We start from the raw sequence: 24374 nt of genomic DNA on the forward strand, positions 1-24374 counted from the left end.
CTAATTCCCAGTTTCCCTCTTTCTCCGAATTAAATTTGATGGTATAGAACCAAAGCACCTTTGTGAAAATGGGTGTGAGGGGGCGACAGAAGACTGGGAAAGCCATCGAAGCTCTGAACCTAGAGCGCCCAGTGGCGAGAAGAGTTTCCAGTTGCCTTTGGGAGATTGAAAAAGACACAAAGCACTCTGCGTGCACAGACAGTTAGTTAATGGAAACCTTATAAATCGGCTTAAAGTGCACCCAGGCCTGGGGGAGGGATCAAAGAGGAAAAGAAGGGAGGACAAAAAGGGAGGGGGGAATGGGATGTAAGTGAAGAAAGGACTCATGATCTTTTGGTGACTCTCATTCTTGCTGTTTTGAAAATGGGGTTTGATTGAGTTTTTCTATTGTTCTTGATTTTGAAAAAAATAAATAAAAGAAAATCACTTGGCCAGGGAAACCTGATCTCATCGCTCCCCAGCCTGGCTCTGGAAGCGGAGGAATTGCACAGCTCCCCTTGGCAGGCCCGTCGGGCGGCTGCTGTCCCCCTTCTCCTCTTCCCCCCTCCCATCAGCCCGGGCATTGCTACTACGGCGATCGCCACCTCATGCTGAAGGAATGTCGAAAAGTATGCGCAAGTTTCCAAAAGGAGACCTCCTTCACTGCTGGAGGAGCATATATCAGCCCGTGGCAGCCATCCACCTTCTCAGGCGTTTCGTAACCGAGTAAACTGAGAGTTGGGAACAGCCCTCTATTAAGTAGCAGACCAGGGAGAGGTTCTTCCCACTTGGAGCCGGCAAGCCGTCCCAGACAGACCCTCGTCCTGGAAGCTCTAGAAACCGCGGGGCAGTCGTTTCTTCTCCTCCCAGCTGCGGCTCCCGCTCCTCCTCCTCCTCACACTCCTCCGCCTCCTCTTTTCTGCTCTGCAGTCGCCGCTACTGCTGAATCTGCGGAGAGCTGCTCCGCCACCAGGTGCCACCGGAGCTCAGCCTCTTGCTTCTGCCTGCTCTCACATCCAAGCGCCAGGGCATCCACGGAGCCCTCAACAGCTAGAGCATCTCTTGCACATCAGCATAGAAGACCCTGCTGCTCTTGCTGCTGCCAGCACAGGTCTGTTTGTCTCCACTCCTCTCATTTCTCTCCCCATCAGCCCCACTTTTTTCTCCCCTTCGCGGCTCCTACTCCCGGAGCAATTTTTCCAGTGAAACAAATGGTCAGAGTGCGCGCACGCCTTTGAACTTTAGGGTTAGACTGTGGAATTTGTAGGTCTGTATTCCGATATGAAATATTGAATCGATTTTTTTTTAATTTTGAGGGAAAGAATAATATATATTTATATGTATACACACACACATATATTTGTTGTTCTTGTTGCAAGATCTGTTATCTGGACGTGTGTGTGCGCGCGTGCTTGATTAGGGACACTCTCTAGCCCCCGTATTTTAAATAATTAAAAAAAAAAACAAACAAAAAACCCCCCCAAAAAAACCAAAACCCAGAGGCGAGCATTTTCAAGAGTAATTAAGAATAGTCAGTGGTCTTAGTCCTGAGGCATTCATAGTATGCCTCTGAGTGATTTGTAATTCAGCCTTGAAATTTTATCACCAGTCTATAAAACTGTTCCCAAGAATTCCTGTGCGTAGTTGAAAAAGGCAGTGGTGGAGAAAAAACTGTTTCACAAAGTAGAGTGATACTTTAGAAGTGAGGCTCTATTATCTACCACTTCGCATCAGTTCACTAAAAGAGTAAAACCCCACCTGCTTTTCTAAAGAAAGATAAGATTGTGGATTCAGTATAACTGTAGGTATCCAGCTTGAGAGGGAAATGTTTTCCACATTGTCTGGAGAAAGGAATTTCCTTTAGTTTTCCTATGCCTGTTTCTCCGGAGAAAATTGTGAAAGGTACGTATGTGTCGTTAGTGTCTCCTTGGCTTTTTCACAGGAGCGGATCTCACAGTTCTGTGAAAACCCTATTAAAGAAACTTCCACTTCAGCTTTTCTGCCAGCTGTAATACAGCTGGCAGAAAAAGAAGGGAGATAAGATCTTTCTGGGAGTCAGCCTTACTCCTAGGCTCCTAGTTAGGATCTGCTGGAGAAAAGGGCAGGTGAGGCTGTGTATAAGTGCTGGAGGGAACCTCCTCTTTGAGGGAGTTGGATGTGTTCAAGTTGACGCCAGAATTAAAGAATTTGCTCCTAGATGGGGGGTGGGAAGGAAGAGGGGAAAGATCTCTCTCCCTCTGTTTTCCACTCTTCCCTGTTCTTTCCGCCCCCAACAGACTCCATTCCTATTAATTTTCATTCATGAAAGCATAGTTGTGAGACATTGACTATCCTTTGTAGTCGACTAGAGACGTTTTATTTAAAAACGCTGAATGAAGGGTTGCTAGGCAGCCAACCAAATGTTTTGGCTCAGGTTTTTTTAAAAGGTTTTATTTTTGGAAAGATGTATACGGAATGCCAAGAAGGCAGTGACTAGACTATATATTTGTGCGCGCGTTACTTCAGATATCCCAGACGGAATGATTCCCAGTGCTTCGAAAAAGTAGCCAATAGGGGGCGAGCTAAGGCAAGGGAAAAGATTTGACGACCACCTTTTCAAAGATTGTAATCTTCACAAACTGCATACTGATTTTAGGAGTTCCACTTACACCTTGTTGTTTTGCTTCGAGCCCAGCAACAAAACGAGTTAAAGAACATTATAACAACTAAAAGCCACAAGACAGATTGGGTAAGGGGAGAGAAAGAAAGACTAGGTTTGTATTTTGTGATTTTCATATACTGAGGCAGAGTTGAGAAACGACAGTCATTATGTAAAATAAACATTTTATTACTTTCTTGACTTAAAAAAAGGAGCATCTAGGAATTTTCTATTTATTAAGTCTTTAAAATAATATATGAAGGCTAGAGGATACTCGTCAACTAACACAAACCCACCAAGTAAGGAAACTATTCTTAGGGCGATGTGTCAATAATTTGAAGAGATATTGTTAGATCTTATCAACTTATTTTCTTAATTAAAGAGAGCTTGATTTTTGGTTCCTTTTCTGTATTACAAACTAGTGTTCCCTAAAATAAGAGTCTCACCGGAAACCACTCAAGGAAAAAAAAAACCCTTAGGGTGTTTTCTGGATAGAAGTTCCTTTGAATTTCCTATGGGATTGTCCTTTAAATGCTTCAATAATTTCTGTACTGCATGGTCTTCTCCCTCCCTCCCTCCGTCCTTCTATCCTTCCCTCTTTCTTCTTCTTCTTCTTCTTCTTCTTCTTCTTCTTCTTCTTCTTCTTCTTCTTCTTCTTCTTCTTCTTCTTCTTCTTCTTCTTCTTCTTCTTCTTCTTCTTCTTCTTCTTCTTCTTCTTCTTCTTCTTCTTCTTCTTCTTCTTCTTCTTCTTCTTCTTCTTCTTCTTCTTCTTCTTCTTCTTCTTCTTCTTCTTCTTCTTCCCTCCCCTCCTCCTCCTCTCCTCCTCCTCCTCCTCCTCCTCCTCCTCCTCCTCCTCCTCCTCCTCCTCCTCCTCCTCTTCCTCCTCCTCCTCCTCCTCCTCCTCCTCTTCCTCCTCCTCCTCCTCCTCCTCCTCCTCCTCCTCCTCTTCCTCCTCCTCCTCTTCCTCCTCCTCCTCCTCCTCCTCCTCCTCCTCCTCCTCCTCCTCCTCCTCCTCCTCCTCCTCCTCCTCTTTCTCTTTCCCCCTCTCCTGGCACTTTCCCAATCACATAAATTACTGGGGAATTTTTATTTGAAGTAGACCTCATTGTATTTCCCTTAAAAATCAGTGTAGCTTTCTTCACATGACAGGGTAAATTAAAAGAGATAATTTCCCTATTTGACCATAGCTAAATTAGACTCCGTTAATGAAGTCTTTAAATAAAGCTAACCAACTGTTGTTGATAACTAGAACTGCAGAAATTTTATTTTGGAAAAAAGAAAGATCTCTGGAAAACAGGCAAGATCTTTGCCTTTCCAATTGCTTGGCCTTGTCTTCTTTTTAGAGCTATTTTCCTCTCAGCTTATATAAACGAATGATCAGATGTGAAAACAACACTGCTGGAGTAATGTGTCAAGTTTCAAGCTTTGCCTTACATTCTTTTGTATAATCTATTTCAGGCCTTAAAGAGTCACATATTTGCAAGCATAACAAAAAATGGAAGAGTAGATTTTTTTAAAATTACATTTTCCAAATTATCCTGAGACCACTAAAGTACAGTTAAACTAGGAACTAGAAGCTGACTAGAATCCCCAGATGGAAGATACATTTAGTTGATGGGGGGATAAAATGACCTTTGAATTAGCCATCACACTGCAGGATGAAGTCATGCACAGTCTTCTAAGGTCTTTAACCCGGGGCTAATAAGTAGGTTGAATCTTCAGGAAAACAGGACGGGCTTTAACTTGAATTATCCCTCAGTACCAAGATTAACCGCTTGTCTGATGAACTCGATTTCCATTGCTTAGGTCACAATGAGTGCATTCTTTATTTGCTGGACTAGACCACAGTGCTAGATTCATGCATACAGATAGATGTTTTTGTGTTAAATTGACTTCCAAGTCTGGCAGTTTTAACCTGCCCTCTCAGGAGGTGCGTGTTTTGGAGGAGGAGGAGGAGGTGGGGAAAAGGGGAAAGTAGAGATGTTCGGGGCTGGAGCAAACCCAGAGGTCTGAGGAGGTCCCCAGCCTATTGATATGTACTAACACTGCACTTTCTTCAACACAGATCCATTCATGTGGTTGTGACTGGAGAGGGCCACCATGAAGATTCGGCTACATTCAGCATTTGCTGCTATATGTGCAGCCTTCCTCTTATCTTCGATAGAGGCAGAAGGTAATGGAACCCCTTTGTTGCTTGTCTTCTTTTTATTCCTTGAAATAGTGATTCAGAATTTGAGAAAGGGGAAAAAAAGAATCGATCCATCTCTTGTCTCATTTGCTTGCTCTTCGTTCTTGGTGTGTTTGCTTTTTTCTATTGTGACTTCTGTCCTTAAGACAAACGCCTCTCTTTTCTTAAGGTTTGTTTATTTCCCTATTACCCAGGACCGGCCAGCTCCTTTGTCTTGCTTGTTTAACTTTGCACCCTCCTTTGTGGGTTTCTCGCTCGCTCGTGTCTCTTTGGTGTGCTGTCCACACCACCTTTCCACTACAGCCTCCTCCGAAAGAATGGACCCATTGCGCTAGTGCCCAGATGAAGCTGTTATTCTTCTCCTGGCTCTTCGGCCCGACTTTGCAGCTAGCTCTCAAGGAGAAGGCGCCTGTGCAAACACGAAGCCTCCGATTAATAATCAGGCGCCCCAGAGCGCTGGCACCCACTTTCGCGCGGCTGTTAATTACCTGGCTGAGTGCTGAGAACTCAGTCACATTACACAATAAAATACTCCAACAGAGCCTGGCTCCTTGAGTCTGTGTGTTTTGCTAAGAGTCGAGTGCTTCGGCTGGCCAGGCCTGGAGAGTGAGTCACGGATGCAAAGGCCTTAGGGGAGATTGGGGGTGGAGAGGAAGGAGTGCCAAGCTCGGGGCTCTAGCTGCAAGTCTTCCAAAGCCAGCCCCGTAGGGGAGCTCCCTAGCTGCGGTGCCCAGGGGCTTCCCCTGCGCTGAAACACGTGGGTCTCAGCCCCGGGGAGGAGCCTCAGGCGCTCCGGGATAACCCAGCCTCAGTCTAGCCAAGGCAGTTCGCTGGCCGCTTTGGGGCACTTTGTACTACGCGTCAGTATCCGCTTCCAGCTTCAGTCTCAGCTGGTGAGGGCGGCTCGGATGTTGGTTCGGAATCGAGGCGAGATGAAGGGGTCTAGCATCTCTTTCATTTCCCAGTTGGGGAACGCAAGCACTTGAACACAAAGGAGAGGGTAGAGTCCTGTTGATTTCATTGAATCACTAGATGCAGCCTTTTAACTATTCCTGCCCTTCAGGAGAGCCTAGGTTCTCTCCCTGCCCAACAGCTTTTCTGTTTCAATTTTCTGTACACTCAATGTCTATATTTGCATCAGGAAGCCAACTTTGCTGAAGGTACAGGGGGAGGGAGAAGAGAAGTAGAGGAGAGAAGAGGATGAGAAATCATTAGTATCCTCAAAACACAAGTCTACATTATGGAATTTATTCTAGGAAGTTCACCATTCTTCCCAAACTCTTGGGAAAATGAATGGGACTTGATGGATAGCCTTGAAGAACAAATTCCAGTCTTTGAGTTTCACAAGGTAGGACTGAGGTGGGTAAACTCATCATTTCTTGTCTCCTTCTTTTAATGAGTTTGCCAAAACATTAGAGTTTTAGACTGAAAAGGGACCTTAAGGGATTACCTAGATCTTATTTTGATTTGCATGCCTCAACCTATTAAATTGATGTCATCACAAGAAAACAGAATAACCAGCTAATAGAGTAAAATGAATTTCAGGTTTGGTTTTTTTGTTCTACTTAATCCTCTCTCCCTCTTGTGCTCCCTTCTTAGCAAAACTGAAATTTCACTAGATCTGTAAAATGAGGAGAATTGGATTAGATGATCCCTAAAGTCTCTTTTAGTTCTATCAGTCTATGTCTTGTTTTATGTCTAGGCCACCCAGGTGACACAAGAAAATGGTGGATGTAACATAAGGAATATGTTTGATGTTATTGTTATATCTATAGGGAGTCTTTAAATGAACTAGGAAGAAAACCTATTTCTTACCTTGTTTCTTGAGAGTGTAACAAGGAAGAGGAGTTAAAAAGTTGTCATAGAAGATACTAAATGAAAATTTATTATTTATGCTACATATAAACAAACAGAAGGGAGGCCATCTAACAGGATGTGGCACTCTTTTGTGGCCACTCTATTTTGTAGTAACCAAATGCAGTCATTCAACACCTTTGCAAATAAGGTACTATTTAACAGAGTTTTGCATAGTCCAGAGCCATATGATACTCCAGTAATTTATGGTTCCCTAACTCCAAAAGCATACTAAAAAGGTGTGGAAGAATCTAATGAACTTAGGCCAAATGACCTCCCTTCTATTTACTACCTACTGATGTTGGTTAAGAAGCCACCTATGGAACCTCCATTTCTTTATCTATAAAATGAGAGTTAAATTAGATGACTTGATACCTACCTCTAATGTTTTTATCTTTAAGTGAAGATTTTTTTCCACAGTCAAAAAAGTGATTGAGTGAAAGAAGAACATTTTGGCATGTTAAATGTTGGAGCAATATTAGAGGATGTGTTGGAGTTGTCTTAGGCTAGAGTTCATGGGAAATTAAATCTCTTTCTATCACTTCAGATCTCCTTGACAATCATGCAGTTCAGGAAATCTTCAGTTACTATCTTTTCAATTTCTTATTTCAAAGATTTGTATATAAAAGAAAGTTATGGAAACAGTTATTCATTCTCCAGAATCTTTTATATGAGTTTTTTTTTAACCTTTAAAGTGTTTTCAGAAGTGATGGAAATCTCTTAGATCCTATTTTGTAAATATTTTACTGAATTCAGGTGAGCTCATGTTGACTGTTTTGCATAATAGAGTTTTGAATTAGGTTTTAGTTGAACTTGTCAGGACAACAGAGAGAATTGTAAGGGATAGATAAAAGTGAGTATGAGCAAATAGAGTACAAGTAGGAAAATTATTATAGATATTTGTAGCAGGTAGTCAAGGATTTAACTATTATTTCTTGAAATCTCTTAAAATATATTTACATAATTCATTGAAGGAGCTAATGGATTATCACAACTGTTGAGTATTAGAAAAAAATGGAGAATTCTTAGGAAAATAGATTGGGAATAATGTAAACAACATAATCAGAATTGGGTGAGATGATGGGTAGTCTGTAAAGAGTAGCTAACTTTGCTACTCATTTTCTTCAAAATTCTCTTTATGTAAACTATCTCTAATAGTTAAAGAATTTGCCATATCTTTTTCTTCACTGGGAGAAAGAGTATTTCATCCTGCTAATTGTCTCTCAGTTGCATCTTTTCTATCTTTGCTGTTTTGGGCAGGGCTAATTTGTTGTTGAAATTGTCGTTCTTCACTTTGGGATGCTGTTATGAGTGGTGAATTGGATAGAGTGCCAAGCTTGGAATTAGGAAGATTTATTTTCCTTAGTTCAAATTTGGCCTCAGACTATTACTTACTAGTTATGTGATCCTGGGCAAATCACTTAACCTAACCTGCTTGCCTCAATTTCCTCATATGAGTAGGAAAAGGATATGGCAAACCACTCCTAGTTATCTCTGCCAAGAAAACCTTAAATGAGGTCACAAGAGTTTCAAATGACTCAACAACAATAACAGTTATAATTGTACTCTTAGATAGCTCAGAAATAATAGGATGCTCCAAGATGTTTAGCCAGGAAACTTTTTTTTTTTTGGCAATGGAGTAGATTGGTATCCTTCAGGATGTTAGTTGGGCACTTTTCATTAGAATATAAGCTCAATATAGGTTAGCTGTTACATAAGGAGACAGTGGTTTTTGCTTTTTCTTTGTATCACCACATCTTAGCAATGGGCCTTGCACACATTGAACTCATAATAAATGCTTGTTGATTGATTACTTAAATTTCCTGGTTAAATTTACTTCTACTTTCTACCTTTAATATTGGGATAAAATGGGACTAAAATATCTCATTCACTCATTATTGCTTTTATCCATTCTCTTTCTTGTGTGTTCCATCTGTGTCTACTCATGGGTACTTTTTATTTCTGTCATCATCATTGATCTTCATTGTTAGGTTGTTGTCCACACTTCATATTTTTCTGTCCACTTGATTTTCCCATTTGTATAGAAGTTTCTCTTTTCTTCAAATATTCTTCTAGGACACATTTTATACTTCAAGTGGTCCATAGAAATGAAAGTTTAGGTTGATTTATTACTTTTCATTTTAATGGACCACTTGTATTTCAGTTTACCCTTATGACAGTACTTTCTTTGAACTACATGGAGTGACTTTTGCATTTCTATTATGCATTTTATTTAGATAGGAATTTTAAAGATCATTGGTCAGTTGTTTTCTGAGGATATTATTTCTTTGTTACTTGAGATCTTCAGAAGAATTAAATTGATCTAGAAGTTGAGATGAATTAAATATTGCTATAATTTAAAATGTTATTTTAATCATTGCCTACTTTATAGTATTCTTCTTTGATAATTCATTGGCTTTTCTCTTGTCAGTTTAGATAGTCCATACATGTAATGTAGAATTCAAACTATGACTGCCCATTCTGTGTGATGCTAACCAATATCTTCTCATGTACAACTGAACAATGTAGAAGGCATTTCTGTTTTACAGTACAGGGCTGACTGGCTCATTCTCTTGCTTAACAAACTTAAGTATGCCCCTATGATCATTTATATCAAATACATACTCCTCTGGAATTTAAAGCTATTTGCAACTTAGCTCCAAGCTATTTTTCTGGCCTTATTATAGATTATTTCTCTTTGTGTAATCTACAATTCAGCCAAACTGACCTGAATACTATTTTTTACATGTGATATTTCATCTGATGTCATCATCTTTTGTGTAGACTCTCAACATGCCTGGACTCAATGTCTCACCTCACCTTTGCTTCATGAAATCCCTCTTTTCCTTCAATGTTCAACTCAAAGCCATTTCTTATTTCATGTACCTATCCCAATATTCTTCAGCTGCTAGTACTTCTCTCCTCTTTCCATTGTTACCTTGAATCTGATTTGCATAAATTTTGTAATACTTCTATACTAATGTTATAATAATATCATTTCCTCTCTTCCTTTCATCCCCTTTTCCCATGTAGCATAAACTACTTGAGTGCAAAAATATTTCATTTTTGTCTTTGAGCCCTAGAACCTAGGCCTAACACAAAATTGGAACCTAACAAATATTTGTTGATTAATTCATCAAATAGCTATCTTAATTTCCTTGTTTAATGATCAGTTATTTAGGAAGAACAAAGCTAATATGCAGTTTACATAAACCTTTGGCTATCTAATATCAAATATCAAAATTTAGAATTAGAAGGAACCTTAGAGATATCTCTTTTCCTTTCACATATCAGAAAATGAAGTCTTAGAGATTAAGAAATTGGCCCAACATCATACAAACTAATATTTGGAAGAATCAGGATTAGATCGTAGGTTTCTTGTTCAATAATTCATTGTTTATCATGCAGTTTCTTAGATTGAATTTGACATGAGGTCAATTTAACAATGAAGTGAATAAAATTATACTGATTGGAAACATAGAGACAAAGTAACTGGCTTGTTAGAAGAATGTTTTCAATTTTTGATTAATTATTTTTCTGCCTTATTTGTCTAGCCTAAATTTAATTCTTAGTTTAATATCTCATTGACTTTTGAATGGAAAATACAACAAATTTTAGGTGAGTATTTGTTGAATATAATTCTTATAAGAAATACCTATACATATTCAACATTTTCAGGAATATGTTCAAATGCAAATAAAGGTTTTTTTCCCTTTGTGTAATAATGGATTAGAAAGAATTTCATCATTAAGATAATGCCCCTTTCAGTTTTGTTGCTGTGGAAATAAAAAGAAGTTTCTCAAAATAATTAAGGAAAAACATTCTCATACAATACTAATACTGAAGTAATGTTTCAACTTCCTCCAGCCCTCTATCCCCTTTTTAGTTTGTTAACATAACTATGATGTTTCTAGTCCTAACTAGAAATTCTCCTTTTCCTTTTTTTGGATGCATATTATTCAAAACTAGTATGTTGGACATCTCCTTTTTCCTCTAGATTTAGGATTCCTTTGATCTTTGTGGTGGCCAAGATAGAAGAAATATTTATACTTTTACCTTTTCTTTTTCTCTTGGCAAAATATTCAGTCAGACACAATAGAGGCCAAGTATTGTTGACCATAAGCATGACTTCTATTATGATTGAGTTGGTTAAATGAGAAATGCAAAATTCAAATGAAACTCATTTGAATTTTCTAGAACAACACTTCATGACAAAATTAAAAATATTTGTTTACCAATAATGTAATTAGATAATCCTTTAGTATAAATATCAGTTTAAATACAATGAAGGGTGTATATTTTGTTACTTAAAACAATCATATCTAAAACTATGAAAAATAATGGTTTCTAAAATTATTGTTTGAACAAAGTATTTTTTAGCAAGGACAATATATCTTAAACTTAGATGATAGGACTGGGAGTCTGGAAGGCATTACTTTGAATCCTGACTCTGACACTGATTGTGTAACCTTGATCAAGTCATTTAACTACTATGTGCCTCAGACAACTCTCCAATAATCAGCTAAGTCACAGAGAATTGCAATTGTTTTTAGATCATTTGGGCTACCTAATTTGTTGGTAATAATAGAGTACAAAGCTTTGTGAATTCATAAAAAAAAAGAAGTCTTAGATACTATGAATCGTTTATTATATACAATTAGTATATACTTCAATCTTATTTCAGAATATGTTTGGTACCAGAATAATTGATCAGTGAGTGAAATGCCTCGTAGTTTAAACAATGATATTAGAGAATTTTACTTTCATTAATTCTTAACATTCAAATCAGTAGATGGATATTTAATTACTGTCAATTCCCTATACTCCTCCTTTTTCAGTTCATATCTATGATTCTTTTATGTTAAATAGTTTAGGATGAGAATTAAAAATGGCTTGCGAATTGGATAATCAGTATTTCCTGGAATTCTAGCACTGATAGGTTTGTTTGATTTTTAACCTTCTTATGAGAATCAGTGTGGTATAGGAGGGAGTTGAGCCTAAAAACTGCCTGAGACAGAGGTTAGATAAGTCATTTAATTTTTTTTAGTGTTTTCACATAGACTCTAAGCTCATAAATTTCACAGAAAGTGCCAAGCTGCACTGGCAGAGTTACATATATCTAGTAGGTTTAGTTCCTATCTTTCATTCTTTTAGAGAAGATGACATGGTAGCTGTTATTTTCTTATGGGTATATCTCATAGGAGTTTCATAATGTTAAACTTTTATTCTTCTTCAACTTGACTTGTCATTCTCACATGCCAACACCAGCAATTTTTTAAACCTGAAACATAAGATGATGACAATATATAATCACTGTCAGGTCTAGATGATTATGAATGAATAAAAAATTCTTGGCAGAAAAGGGGATTCACTGTGTCCATCCTTCTTGTCTCAGACTTTTCATTGCGGAGTACCATATCTGAGTTTTTATGAACAAGTTAAAAGCCTTTGAAATGTTAAAGACTTTTCCCTACAGTCCTTTTTTTTTTCAAGTTGATCTGGAATCTCGTCATTTGGATATCAAGTTGGGCTGCTGCCCTTCAGCACTTTTACCCTAATGTCTCTGCTGCATCAGGTCAATTTTCTTCCAAGGTTGGTGGTACTATTTTTCCATGTACTGATTTTTTTCAAAGCATGCTCAGGCCAATTCTGTCTGCCTTTGCATTAAATTTGTCCTGAGCCATTGCTATTGGAACAATATTTTATAATGATATTCTTAATATGTATATACTGTACTATTAACATCTGTTGCATGCTCATAGAACTAAATGATGATCAACTATTTTGTTTTAGCAATTTCATTACAGTAACTAGAATGTTGAATTATTAAACTTTGCATGTAGATTAATAGTCTAATCTCACTGCCTGTGTATGGATAGTAGGAAAAATAACATTCATTCCAGCACTAGTTTATCAAAATAAATATAAAAATTATTTTATCTTGGAGTTGGAAGTGAGAGTTTATTAAAAGAAGTGTCTGCTTAATTCGTTCTATTTTTATTAAGCCATGTTATTAATATTGCATAAAACCTAACAGCAGTTAAATTAAATGGTTTATGTCTTAAAGCTACTATTGTATTTCAATTGACCTCTATTTACATCTAAAAAAGATGATCATCTTTCATGGAAAAAATAAACAAGACCTCATTCACAAGGAATGTGAGGTTTTCAGTCAGCTTGGAGCATAGAAGGATTGAACATAGTATGACTGAAATCCACTTGACTTTGAGGACATGTTCAAAGAGTCATATTTAATATACTTACCATGCACTGACAGTGAGTCAGTAAATATACTGCATGATGAGGCATGAACATTTTAGAGAGAATATCATTATAAAATATTTCTGGAACGTCTTTGTGTAATGACCATTGTACATGGAGGCTTTTGTTCATTGTAGGACACTAAAAACAAGTCAACATTTCATTTACACATGCATGATGCTGCAAAATGGTGTATGTAAACTTTTTCTTTCTGTACTTTTTGGTTATTCCTGTCATCAACTCCTACAAGTTTTTTTATTTGCAATCATTTGTTCAGATCACTGATGGCTTCTTTACTGTTTTCTTTAGATTCTGTAAATAAATGTCCTTATATATACATTGATGTTGTCTTTTCATGATTAACCAATGTTTTGTAAAGGTCCATACTGGCATTTTAAGCTAAAATGCCACATCTAGTATGGGGTACACCTGCTGCAAAGTGGAAATAATAGTGTTTACACCATGGAAATCATACTGAAAGTTGGTGTACACTGGTAGAATATTTGTATTATGAATGTTTGTATCATAATGTTGACATGATTATAAATTATGCTAAAATTGGAAATCCTTTATTTTGGAATTAAAAACTACAAATAAATGAGTATTCCTATACATTTCAAATACATATTTCCTTATGAAATATAGCATTACTAAACAAATATTTGGTAATTCTCAAGATTCTTCTGTAGTAACAAAATTAATTTTGTCATCTCTGCCATGGTTTCAGATTTCTTGAATGCAAAAAATAAAAATAAAATAATGCAGAGAGGCAATTTAAAAAAATAATCAATTATTTTATGCCTTTTGGAAGAAGAGTATTGTATTAGCATTCCAAATTATCTTCTGGTATTGTAAGCAGGTTGTGATTTGGCATGCTTGTTCCAGTTGCACTCAGCATGTATCAAAAGTCCCTTAATTGTTACGTGAAATGTTTGCATATGTGGTTATTATCTGTGAGTTCATTGTACATGTATTCAATTATGTTTTCCATCATGCTTGAACTTGCTGGTCATTCTTGAATGACTTAGCAACTCAAGAAACACATGTTCTGTGCTGTCTTCTGTGATATGTATACTCTCTGATGTTTTGTCATATTTTGTCAGCTTTTATTTTATTCTTTTCCAACAAGATATGTTCATATTTGTTGGAAACAAATTTATGCAAAGACAATCTTAGTAAGCTTTGCTGAACACAATTTTCATTAACATTTTAATTTTCTGACATTCAAAATTAACTAATACCCAATTTCTTTTCCAGTTGAACCACCTTCAGACTTGAATTTTAAAATTATAGATGAAAATACTGTTCACATGTCATGGGCAAGACCAATTGATCCCATAGTGGGTTACAGAGTAACAGTGGATCCTACAACTGGTAAGTTACAGAGATAATAATAGTTGATTATGAAATCTCATAATAATAATCTCACCTAATCCAACCACCAATTTTTTCAGGATTTTGAAACTAAAGCTAAGAAAAGTTCAGTAAATTGGATAAAGTTATATAAGTAATGAAGAGTAGAGATAGAAGTAGCTAGCACTCAGATCTCCCGATTTCTCATTCAGCATTTGCAGTTCCAGCATTCCTTGATCCTGTATTTTTTTTTCTTTTTTTAGACATAGCTTATTTTATTGAAAACTGATGTATAGGAGTGTGTGTGTGTGTGTGTGTGTGTGTGTTGTGTGTTGATTGTTATATTGGAGCAGTACTAATAGTCTAATTGCTTTTTTATTTTTTAATTAATTTTTATAATTATAACATTTTCTTTGACAGTACATATTCATAGGTAATTTTTTTTTACAACATTATCCATTGTACTCCCTTCTGTTCCAAATTTTTCCCCTCCTTCCCTCCACCCCCTCCCCTAGATGGCAGGCAAGTCTAATTGCTTTTTAAAAATTCAAACTTTTTGACATTCTTCATTTATTATCCAATCCTTTAGCAATTTAAAGGCTGACGGCAGCTAGATGCTACAGTACATAGAATGTTGGACTTGGAATCAGAAAGATTTGTATTTGAATCCTGTTTCAGACATGTAGATGTGGTTCTCTGGGCAAATATCTTAATTTACCTCAGTTTCTTCATCTGTAAAATAGGAATAATATTGGCAGTTACCTCATAGGATTGTTCTGATGACTGGGAGAGTGCATGTAAAATACTTTGCAAAACTTAAAATTTGCTAAGAAAAACAGGAAGAAACTTGAATTGTAATACCCTATACCTCCACAACATAGGAATCATTATTACATAATGATGACAGTGACTGTTACTGAACAAAAAAGTGAGGAGCAATATGTTTCTCTAGGTCGATTTGGGTATAACGTTGATTGGAGGCAATGAAATAGCCATGGTGATTTTTATAGACTTTATACTGAAATTTTTTTTAAGGAAAAAAGCCATTCTTCTTGATTATTTTTTAAAAGAATTGTTTGTAGGGTCAATGATATCACTTAAGTATAGAGGATTATTCTTAGTTCTTCACTTTTATATCAAAAACAATTGGGAAAGTATCTGCTTCCATTGACATTGGCTTGTTGAAAGGGATATTGATGGCTTGAGTGAGTGTGGTAAAGGCTGGGGTCAAAAAGCATTTATCATATAAACTGTGTTTGTATATTTTTATGATTCTCAAAATACCAAGCTATTAAAATAACATTTTATGAAGAAATTTAGGAAATATTCTTTCTTCTTATCAGATTTATGAACTTGAAAGGAAATGGAGTGTCTTTTTTTTTCTGTCCTTTTTGTTTTCCTTCTATCCCATCTCAATCCTTTCCCTCACCAAATTTTCCCTTTCCCACCAGTAGCCCAATCACAAAAATGCAGTTGAAGTTACCCAATTCATTCATACCAAAGTATTACTGCCACTGGAAAGGGAACATTTTAATTTCCAAGAGAGGTTGGAAACATTTGACACTGTGTGCTGCCAGATTTCGATTCTAGATGGTTGACTCTTGGTGTGATAGTACCACACTCCAATTTTCTCTGATCTTTGGAGAAAACATGAAGTAAAATAATTGATAAAGTGTAATAAAATACTTTGAAAATGGAAGTTTTTATACTTTGTATTATAATGAGAATCATCAAATGAATTACAAGTCCCTCACAAGTATATATGTTGGACAAACTCTATATTTGCATTTAGGGAGTGAGAAGAGCCAATTGCTTTTCACATAAGTGTTCTATCTTTTGACACTTGAATATGGCCATGGATTCCATTTTCCTTATTTACATTTGTTATATCTTTCAGTTTTGAAATAAGTTCTTTCACTTGATTTGATAGCTTGTTTGAAAATTATTTTATAACCACTAATATTTAAAAATAAATTGCACCAAAAGAACAATCATATATAGGGAAGATCAGGCCTCAGAATCAGGAAAAGTTGGGTTCATCCCATTTCTGACACATACTGGTTATGTGACTCTGGATAGATCATTTGTGTATTCCCCTCAAGGTTTGAGGTAACTCTCTAAGAATGTGAATTGCATAGATGCTGCTAATCTCCTTGGTAGAGTTTCTTTATAGCAAACACTGAATACCAACAAAATCATAGATTACCATAAATTTAGAGCTGAAAGGGATACTAGAGATTGTCTCATCTAATTTCATGTGATAGATGAGGCACCTAGAGAGGTTTGGGACATAGTAATTGTCTAGGAAGGATTTGAAGCCAAGTCTTCTTGATTTCAATTCCTTATCCACAATGCAATCTCATCACTATTTCCCTTTCCATCTCTCCCCCTTTGTCCCCAAAGAAGAGCTATGTTTTGCCAATTAGACCTTTAATTATTATAATATTTAAGTTTCTGGATGTTGAATGTGAGCATAGCTAAGTAACTATGTTGAATATCTTCATGTAATTAGAAGTTTTATTTTGAAAGACAAATGGAAACCACATTTGGATGCCTGAAAAATTATGTTTCAGATTTTGTTTAAATTTAACAAGGGATTTTATTTTTCTGTTAATATGCTGGACGTAGTTTGATAAAAATGGATATAAATATTTATGTTGAAATTGAGGATTTTTACTTCTAACCTGTTTTTTTTTTCAGATGGGCCTACTAAAGAATTTACCCTTTCTGCTAGTACTACCGAAACTTTATTGTCAGATCTTATACCTGAGATAGAATATGTTGTGACAATAACTTCTTATGATGAAGTGGAAGAAAGTGTACCAGTTATAGGTCAATTGACAAGTAAGTATTTGATATAACAGGTTTTTTCCCTATGTTTCCCTTTTATTCTGATAAAATTATCCAGGTCTTTTTTTATGCCTTATAATTAACAGTGATGAATTATTGAAAATCATCATTACTTACTTTGTAGTATTAATAAAGGAGGTTTTATTCTTTCAATTCAAAGACCTTGTGTAGTAGCTAATTTTCACAAACTGACAGAGATTTAGATTTATGAATAAGTATATGGCTGTAAATTTCATGTTACAATAATAGTAATTAATAAGAATAATTCCCAGTAGCACTCAAATATGGATCTTGTAGAGATTGTACAAAATGAAAACTAGCTTTATTGCATAGATAACTTGGACAAAATTTTCAAAGAAAGAAAAATGAGAAGTATTTGGCTTCAAGTTTGTGGGCAGGTTTCTTAAAATGACAGCCATTTGGAAATGAGGTTAATGATTGTTAATAGTTAATAGTTAAATGATTGAATGAAGAAAGAAGTAGACACTACATTTTTTAATCAACAGTGTGGTTAGAAATCCTAGGTCCCCAAGTGAAAATTTTAGAAGAGGCATCTTTTATTCAAATTCTTCAGCCTCTGTATAAATCAGTGTATTTGGGTAGTAATGGTATATATGTAGATTGTAAAAAGAGGCAACCCACAAAGGCTGGTTTTCTTGCATGACCACACCTTTCTCTCCTTTTGTTTTTGCAAAGTCTCATGCTGTCTGGAATCTCATGAGGAATTAATTCTTAATAAACTGAGCTGTAGTTACCTACTATAAGTTTTAAATGTTGAACTGAGGTGGATGCACTTCAGTGTTCAGTGAGTCTTTATAACGATCTTGGATAATATTTCATCAATTCTATTTGATGCATAAAAACCTAGTTAACTTTGAATTGTGCCTTGGTCTCTCCATGTTCTTTAGAGATTGCTTAGTTAGATGAGGTAGTACAATGGTACCAAGGATCCTACAGTTGCATATTGATTTAGAAAACTACAAATTAATATTATTAATTTATTGTATTTTGATTTATTTTGTTAAACATTTGCTCATTACACTTTAATCTTATTCCACCTTCAGGAGTTTTAATGACAAAGGGTCCTGAATTTGAAACTTCTAGTATAATTTATATGGAGGCAGCCAGGTGGCTCTGTGGTTAGAACTTTGGACTTGGAGTCAGGAAGACCAGTGCTTAAATCCAACCTCAGACATTTTTGACCTGTGTGACCATAAGCAAATCACTTAGCTCTATGTTTACCTAAAGGAACTAGCAAACTACTCCAGTACTTTTGTTAAGAAAAACCCCACAATTAGTATAGTCTACACTACAGAATCACAAAGAGTTGAACATGACTCATTAACAGCAACAACAGTAGCAGTAACAACAACAATAGTCTAATATATTGAGGGCTGGTTTTAGAGTCAGGAAGCCTTAGATTCCAGTTCTATACTATGTCACATACCAGCTGTAGGAATTTGGACAAATTAGTTAGTCTTTCAGGGAACCAGAAAACACTTTAAGATTTGAAGTTGCAGCAAAAACTGTCTATCTAAATCAGTAGGAGGTAGCATACACATCAGAAATTACCTTTACAGACAAAAATCACAACCTCCCCCATATGTATATATCTGTCATATACATATACATATATATACAATAATTATATATAAGCATCATATAGAATATGTGATTTTTAAAGTTTATTATGATCAAATGAGTATGTACAAGATGTTCCCAAAATATTAGGGCAGTTTGAATTATTAAAGGTTAAAATTGCCCCAAGACTTTTGGGACAATCTATATAGGAAAATATTCGTCATTCTATCAGGAATACACTCATACACAGATGTACATGTATATGAATAATTAATTCATTCACAATTTATAATCATAATGCCTGATAATGCTACCATTGTTGAAAACATTAGCCTACTTAAATCTTACTATCTGGATATACACCTTAAGTTGGAGAGATACTGCTGCTTCATTGCTATTAAGTCCTTGTGAACTCAAGTCTGTTATTCTTTTTGGTAATTGTGCTTTTCTTGGTATGCTTCGATTCAGTTCAGACAGGTGGTCCAGGAAAACAAGGGGAGAAGAAACCAGGACAAAGTGAGATACAAAGTGAGTTGTTGCTAATCCTTTTGCTTGACTAAGTAGCATTAATGAATTAATCATGTATGGGGCTTTCCTAATTCCTCTTACTATTTAATATTACTTGTCTTTATATAATGTAAATCATTCAATTAGCACAAAGAATTTGTTACCATTAGTTCAGAAACTTTAATCAAATTATAGTGTTCTGACTTTTTTACTCTTTCCCTCCCATTTTACCTCTAATTTTAACAATAAGAGGTCTCTTCCTCAAATATGTCTTGTTTTGATACTGAGTTATCTTATATCAGCCTTAATTTTTTTCAATATCAGCAGATAGATTTTTAACTGTGTTTATTAGTGGCATCTTTTGGATGTTAATAGTAAGTGAAACAGTAAACTCCTAGAAGGACTTGATTTTTGTCTCAAAGTAAGGCAAGTTGAAAAATCTCATGTAAATGTTTGGAGAATTAAAAAAAAAACTTAGGTAGACTTAAAAGTAAGAAATATGAATGAAGAAATGAATATACAAGGACTAGGAAATTGGAGCAGCTAAAAGAAAACAAAATTTCTTTTCTTCCAAATATATGCATGTACCCAAGATCTTCTTTTGATATTTTCAGCATTGCTGTTTTTAAAGCTCTTCTTAATTTCAGATTTGGCTTATGCCAACCTCTTTGTCAGATCTTTCTACCAAGTTGGTACATTTGTAATCAAATGGAAAAAAAAATTATTTCAATTCAGGTTTTGGCATAATTAGTCTCTTTGTATTAAGGAGTATTGCATTGTCTCCTGACTTAATGGGTAAACCAAAATAGAGGGGATTCTTGGATTGCTAATTTTGTCACCCTGTAAAGTTGAATTTATGAACCCGGATGTTAATAAAAATCTTATAAAAACAAAGGTCTCTTTATCTGGAGATTTTATCCTTACAGATCCCTGTTTATCATTTTTTCTGAGGTCCATTAATATCAATTGAAATTTAGAGGGAATGCAGTTACGATAGTAATATTTTCCCCAAGTCAATATTTAATCTAAATCAAAGCATTACATTAATCACTGTATTTCTCATATTTTTACATCTGATAGTCAAATCTTTTGCAAAAATACACATAAACACGATTCCCACCATCCTTTCCCCCTCATCCTAGACATAAATTTAGTCTTTGAAACTTTCCAGTATGCCTTCCCTCTTCTTACCCATAAACTCCATTTTCTACTCCCCATCTAAGTGAACTAAGAGTATAGAAGCATCTGAAAAAAATATATTCAGTACTTTCTCACAAAATCCAATTCTCCTGAAATTCAATCAGAATCAAATAAGGAAAGGATGAAAATATTTCATTGTTATCCAGTGCATTATTTTTGATAAGTCTGTTGCATAATTGCCATTAGACCAGCCTTGAGTCCTTCTGTTTTAGAGATTTTTAGGATTATTTTATTGAATCAAGAAGAGAAATTTGACTATTCACATTTTCAAATTAATATTATTTATTCTTCCTTGATACTATGAAAATATCACCTATTAGAAATTCATTAAAAGTATATAAAAGTTACCTAGTATAAGTGAATTGAAAATTGAAATGATAAGATCCTTGAGATTTGGGTATAATTTATTAAGGTGTAATAAGCATATCAAATGATTGTTGTTTTTTTTTTTTTTAAACAACCTTGTACTTAACAGATACCAAGGAAAGGGCTAAGATAATTAAGACTTAGTTTGTCCTCTTAAACTTTCAATTTTGTCAATAACTTTATTATAAAAATGAGAGAACTATTAATATTATATAAAATATTAAATTTAATTTGTTAAAATGAACAAAATTTAGCTTATAACTTTAATTCTTCTCTTGCCCTTTCTTTTTCTTTCTTCCCATGAATTTCCATCATGATGCTGAAAATGCTTTGTTCTTGATGGATTTCTACTATATATTCTTAGTGTAAGAAAACAATAGTATATGGACATACACTATACTATATAACCTATGCATACTACTTCCATAAAAGAAAGAGTTTAAGTACATATTTTTTTAAACTGACTTGTGTTGGGGTCTATGTTCTACTGGTAGTTGGATTTACAAAAGTATTTTAAAAAGCAACACCTTCTATGTATTTCAGAATGCTCTCTCAGTGCCTGGACAGATTTAGTTTTTCTAGTGGATGGCTCATGGAGTGTGGGAAGAAATAATTTCAAATACATCTTAGACTTCATTGCTGCCCTTGTATCTGCTTTTGACGTTGGGGAAGGAAAGACAAGAGTTGGTGTTGTCCAATACAGCTCTGATACCAGGACAGAATTTAACTTAAATCAGTATTACCAAAGGAAAGATCTTCTTGCTGCTATTAAAAAAATACCATACAAAGGTGGAAATACAATGACAGGTATGATTAAGAGTTTATTTTAATTTTTTAAAAGTCTAGGGCTTTTTTTAGGTGGGGGGATAACTGGAGAAACTGAATATATTCAGGAGAAGATAACCAGAGTGGTGAAGGGAATCAAAACATGTGCAGTGAGGATTGGCAGATGAAAATGGGAGTGGTTAGCCTTTAGAAAAAATGACTTAAGGAGAAGATAGGAATTGTTTTAAGGTCTGTCACAGGGAAGTGAAATTAGGCTTTATTCTTCTTGGTCCCCAAAAGAAGTAGGTGTAAATGAGTAGAAGTTATAGAAAAGCAGATTTTAGCTTTATATATATATATATATATATATATATATATATATATATATATATATATATATATATATATATATATATATATATATATATATATATATATACAATATAACAATTAGAGCTGTCCCAAAATAGAATGGGATGTCTTGGGTAAATATTAAGTATCTTATTTCTGGAGTTTTTGTGGCAGCAGCTAAACAACTCTCTATGGAAAATAAATGCAAAAGGGATTTGAGCAGGAGTTGGACAGATAATTTTACACTTTCTAACTCAATCTTTGATTCTAAAATAAAAGCCAATAATATATTGTCCATTTACTTATATAACAAAGGAATTAAATTCACAATGATTTCTTTGTCCCAAAAATATTCATAACATATATCAAGTCATATGTTTCTTTCCATTTTAGGAGATGCTATTGATTATTTAATAAAAAATACTTTTACGGAATCAGCTGGAGCAAGGGCTGGTTTCCCTAAAGTAGCAATTATTATCACGGATGGCAAATCTCAGGATGAAGTGGAAATTCCAGCAAGAGAACTTCGGAATATTGGTGTTGAAGTTTTCTCATTGGGTAAGTTGTATTGTTCCTTCATATCAGTTTATTAGTATGTTAATTGATGGAATGTGGATGAAAATTAAGGCTTTTTACAGGAAGAATTGCTATTCAAAGAGTAGAGTGCATTTTCTTATATTGAGTAAGAGATCTTAAAATAGAAATTGAACTTTCCTACTCCTCTCCTATACTTAATACAAAAAACAATTAAGATTTAATGCTCATTTTCTATTATAGACTTTGGCTTTTTAATGGTCATTAGTTTTAATATTTGTAATATTAATAAAGTTAATCATTATACATTTTTCTTGTTTCATATATAATACATGAAGAATACAATAATTTAATTAAAATGTATCTTAATTTATACCCTAAAGAGATTTAGAGAGGTGATCTTGTCTTTACAGAAAAAATAATGTAATAATTGGGATGAAAGTTAAGCCTGTTTTACCAATATTCTTTTTTTTTTTTTTTTTGTTATTGAGTATATTACACAACGATATGGGTGGTTTTTTTGTTTTTTGTTTTGTTTTGTTTTTGTTTTTTGGTTCACCAACAAATATTTTATTCAGCAAGTATTAGATGCTCAGCACTGTGTAACAAAATTTGGAAGATATCTGGAATGACCAAGCCATGATCCAGGTTGTGAAGGAGCCATAAAATGCATTGGCAATGCGAATACTTATAAAATGATTATGAAACAAAGCCTTTTCTACTTTGGATCTGAGCAATATGGAAACACATGTCTCTACTAGGGAAATCCCTGTGCCACACAATTCACACAAGACAGGGCCATTTTGCTTTTTCATGGACTCCTGTCTTCATTTTCATTTCTCTCTCTTTAAGGTATCAAAGCTGCAGATGCAAAAGAACTCAGACAAATTGCATCCCCACCTTCACTTAAACATGTTTTCAATGTGGCTAACTTTGATGCAATTGTAGACATTCAGAATGAAATAATTTCTCAGGTGTGCTCAGGTGTTGATGAACAGCTGGGTGAATTGGTCAGTGGAGAAGAAGGTAAGTTGATGATAACTTTGTGAAAACATCTTAATTTCTTATTTGCTCTATTTTTGATTTTTAAAGATATAGACAGGGCTGACAGCTTGTTTTTATTGGGGAAGCAGATGAGATGGGAATCTGAACACACTAGGGTAGCTCCTTCTACCAATGCAGAGTGGTTTGTAATTTGTAGTAGAGAATTACCTGCATCAGCAAAATGTAAAGGACATATGTTTTGTACACTACACACTATATATATATATATATATATATATATATATATATGTATATATATATATGCTATAGTATACTGTGACTATTTTATTAACCAAACCCATTACATAAAGACTTAGATATAAAAAGGTAGCACAGTAAATTTAATTAATGCAATATCCTTAAATCAGTCCTATATTCGAGAATTTTCCTTATTTAAAAACTTCCTTCAATTCATGTCTTCTAATGCATAGAAGAAAGACAAGGCACTTCAAAGGATGTTAAAATATCTGACTGTCAACTTTTTGTGCAGTCTTTATAATTTTCCCTGAAAGTTTTTTTCCCTCATTTTCTGCATTCAAATGGAATTCTAAAGCACATTCTAAATAGATGATTACTAATCTCAAAAACTCCTTTACTACTGAAATTGCAAGTTTTTGGCTTTCTTTTATCAAAATTTTATTGGCTTTAGTTCTATCATTTAGAATCTTGCTTTATAACTTCATTTGTCAAGATTTTAAAATTCTTATTTCATTGTCTAATTAGTCTACTTCTGATTCCCACCTCTTCTAATTTAGAGTACTAAAATCATTGTATTTGGTACTTTGAAAGAACCTTAATTTATTTAGTCTGGTCTCCTTATTTGTTCCCATTGCCCATTCCTCTTTCTTTTTTCTCCCTTCCTCTTCTATGCCTTTCCAGCTTTCCCCTCTCTCTGTTTCTCTT

General features: G+C 34.8%; 1 protein-coding gene across 5 annotated transcripts in view; it reads left to right on the forward strand.

Annotated features, from left to right (window-relative positions):
* Positions 1–618: 618 nt before the first annotated feature.
* The window catches only part of COL12A1 (collagen type XII alpha 1 chain), a 140453-nt gene continuing 116697 nt past the window's right edge, over positions 619–24374 (forward strand). For 2 of the 5 annotated variants that reach the window (XM_074310486.1, XM_074310484.1), the window contains exons 1-8: positions 619–1090; positions 4683–4790; positions 14178–14294; positions 16974–17117; positions 19173–19232; positions 21321–21584; positions 22287–22451; positions 23280–23453. In XM_074310486.1, the coding sequence (XP_074166587.1) occupies positions 4718–4790; positions 14178–14294; positions 16974–17117; positions 19173–19232; positions 21321–21584; positions 22287–22451; positions 23280–23453 (997 nt within the window). In that variant the 5' untranslated portion in view covers positions 619–1090; positions 4683–4717. Of the gene's footprint in view, positions 1091–1858; positions 1882–4682; positions 4791–14177; positions 14295–16973; positions 17118–19172; positions 19233–21320; positions 21585–22286; positions 22452–23279; positions 23454–24374 lie in introns of those variants that run through there. The other 3 variants (XM_074310485.1, XM_074310487.1, XM_074310488.1) reach the window with 3 other exon arrangements.

The sequence above is a fragment of the Sminthopsis crassicaudata genome, chromosome 4 (assembly GCF_048593235.1).
Source record: "Sminthopsis crassicaudata isolate SCR6 chromosome 4, ASM4859323v1, whole genome shotgun sequence".
Classification (NCBI taxonomy): domain Eukaryota; kingdom Metazoa; phylum Chordata; class Mammalia; order Dasyuromorphia; family Dasyuridae; genus Sminthopsis; species Sminthopsis crassicaudata.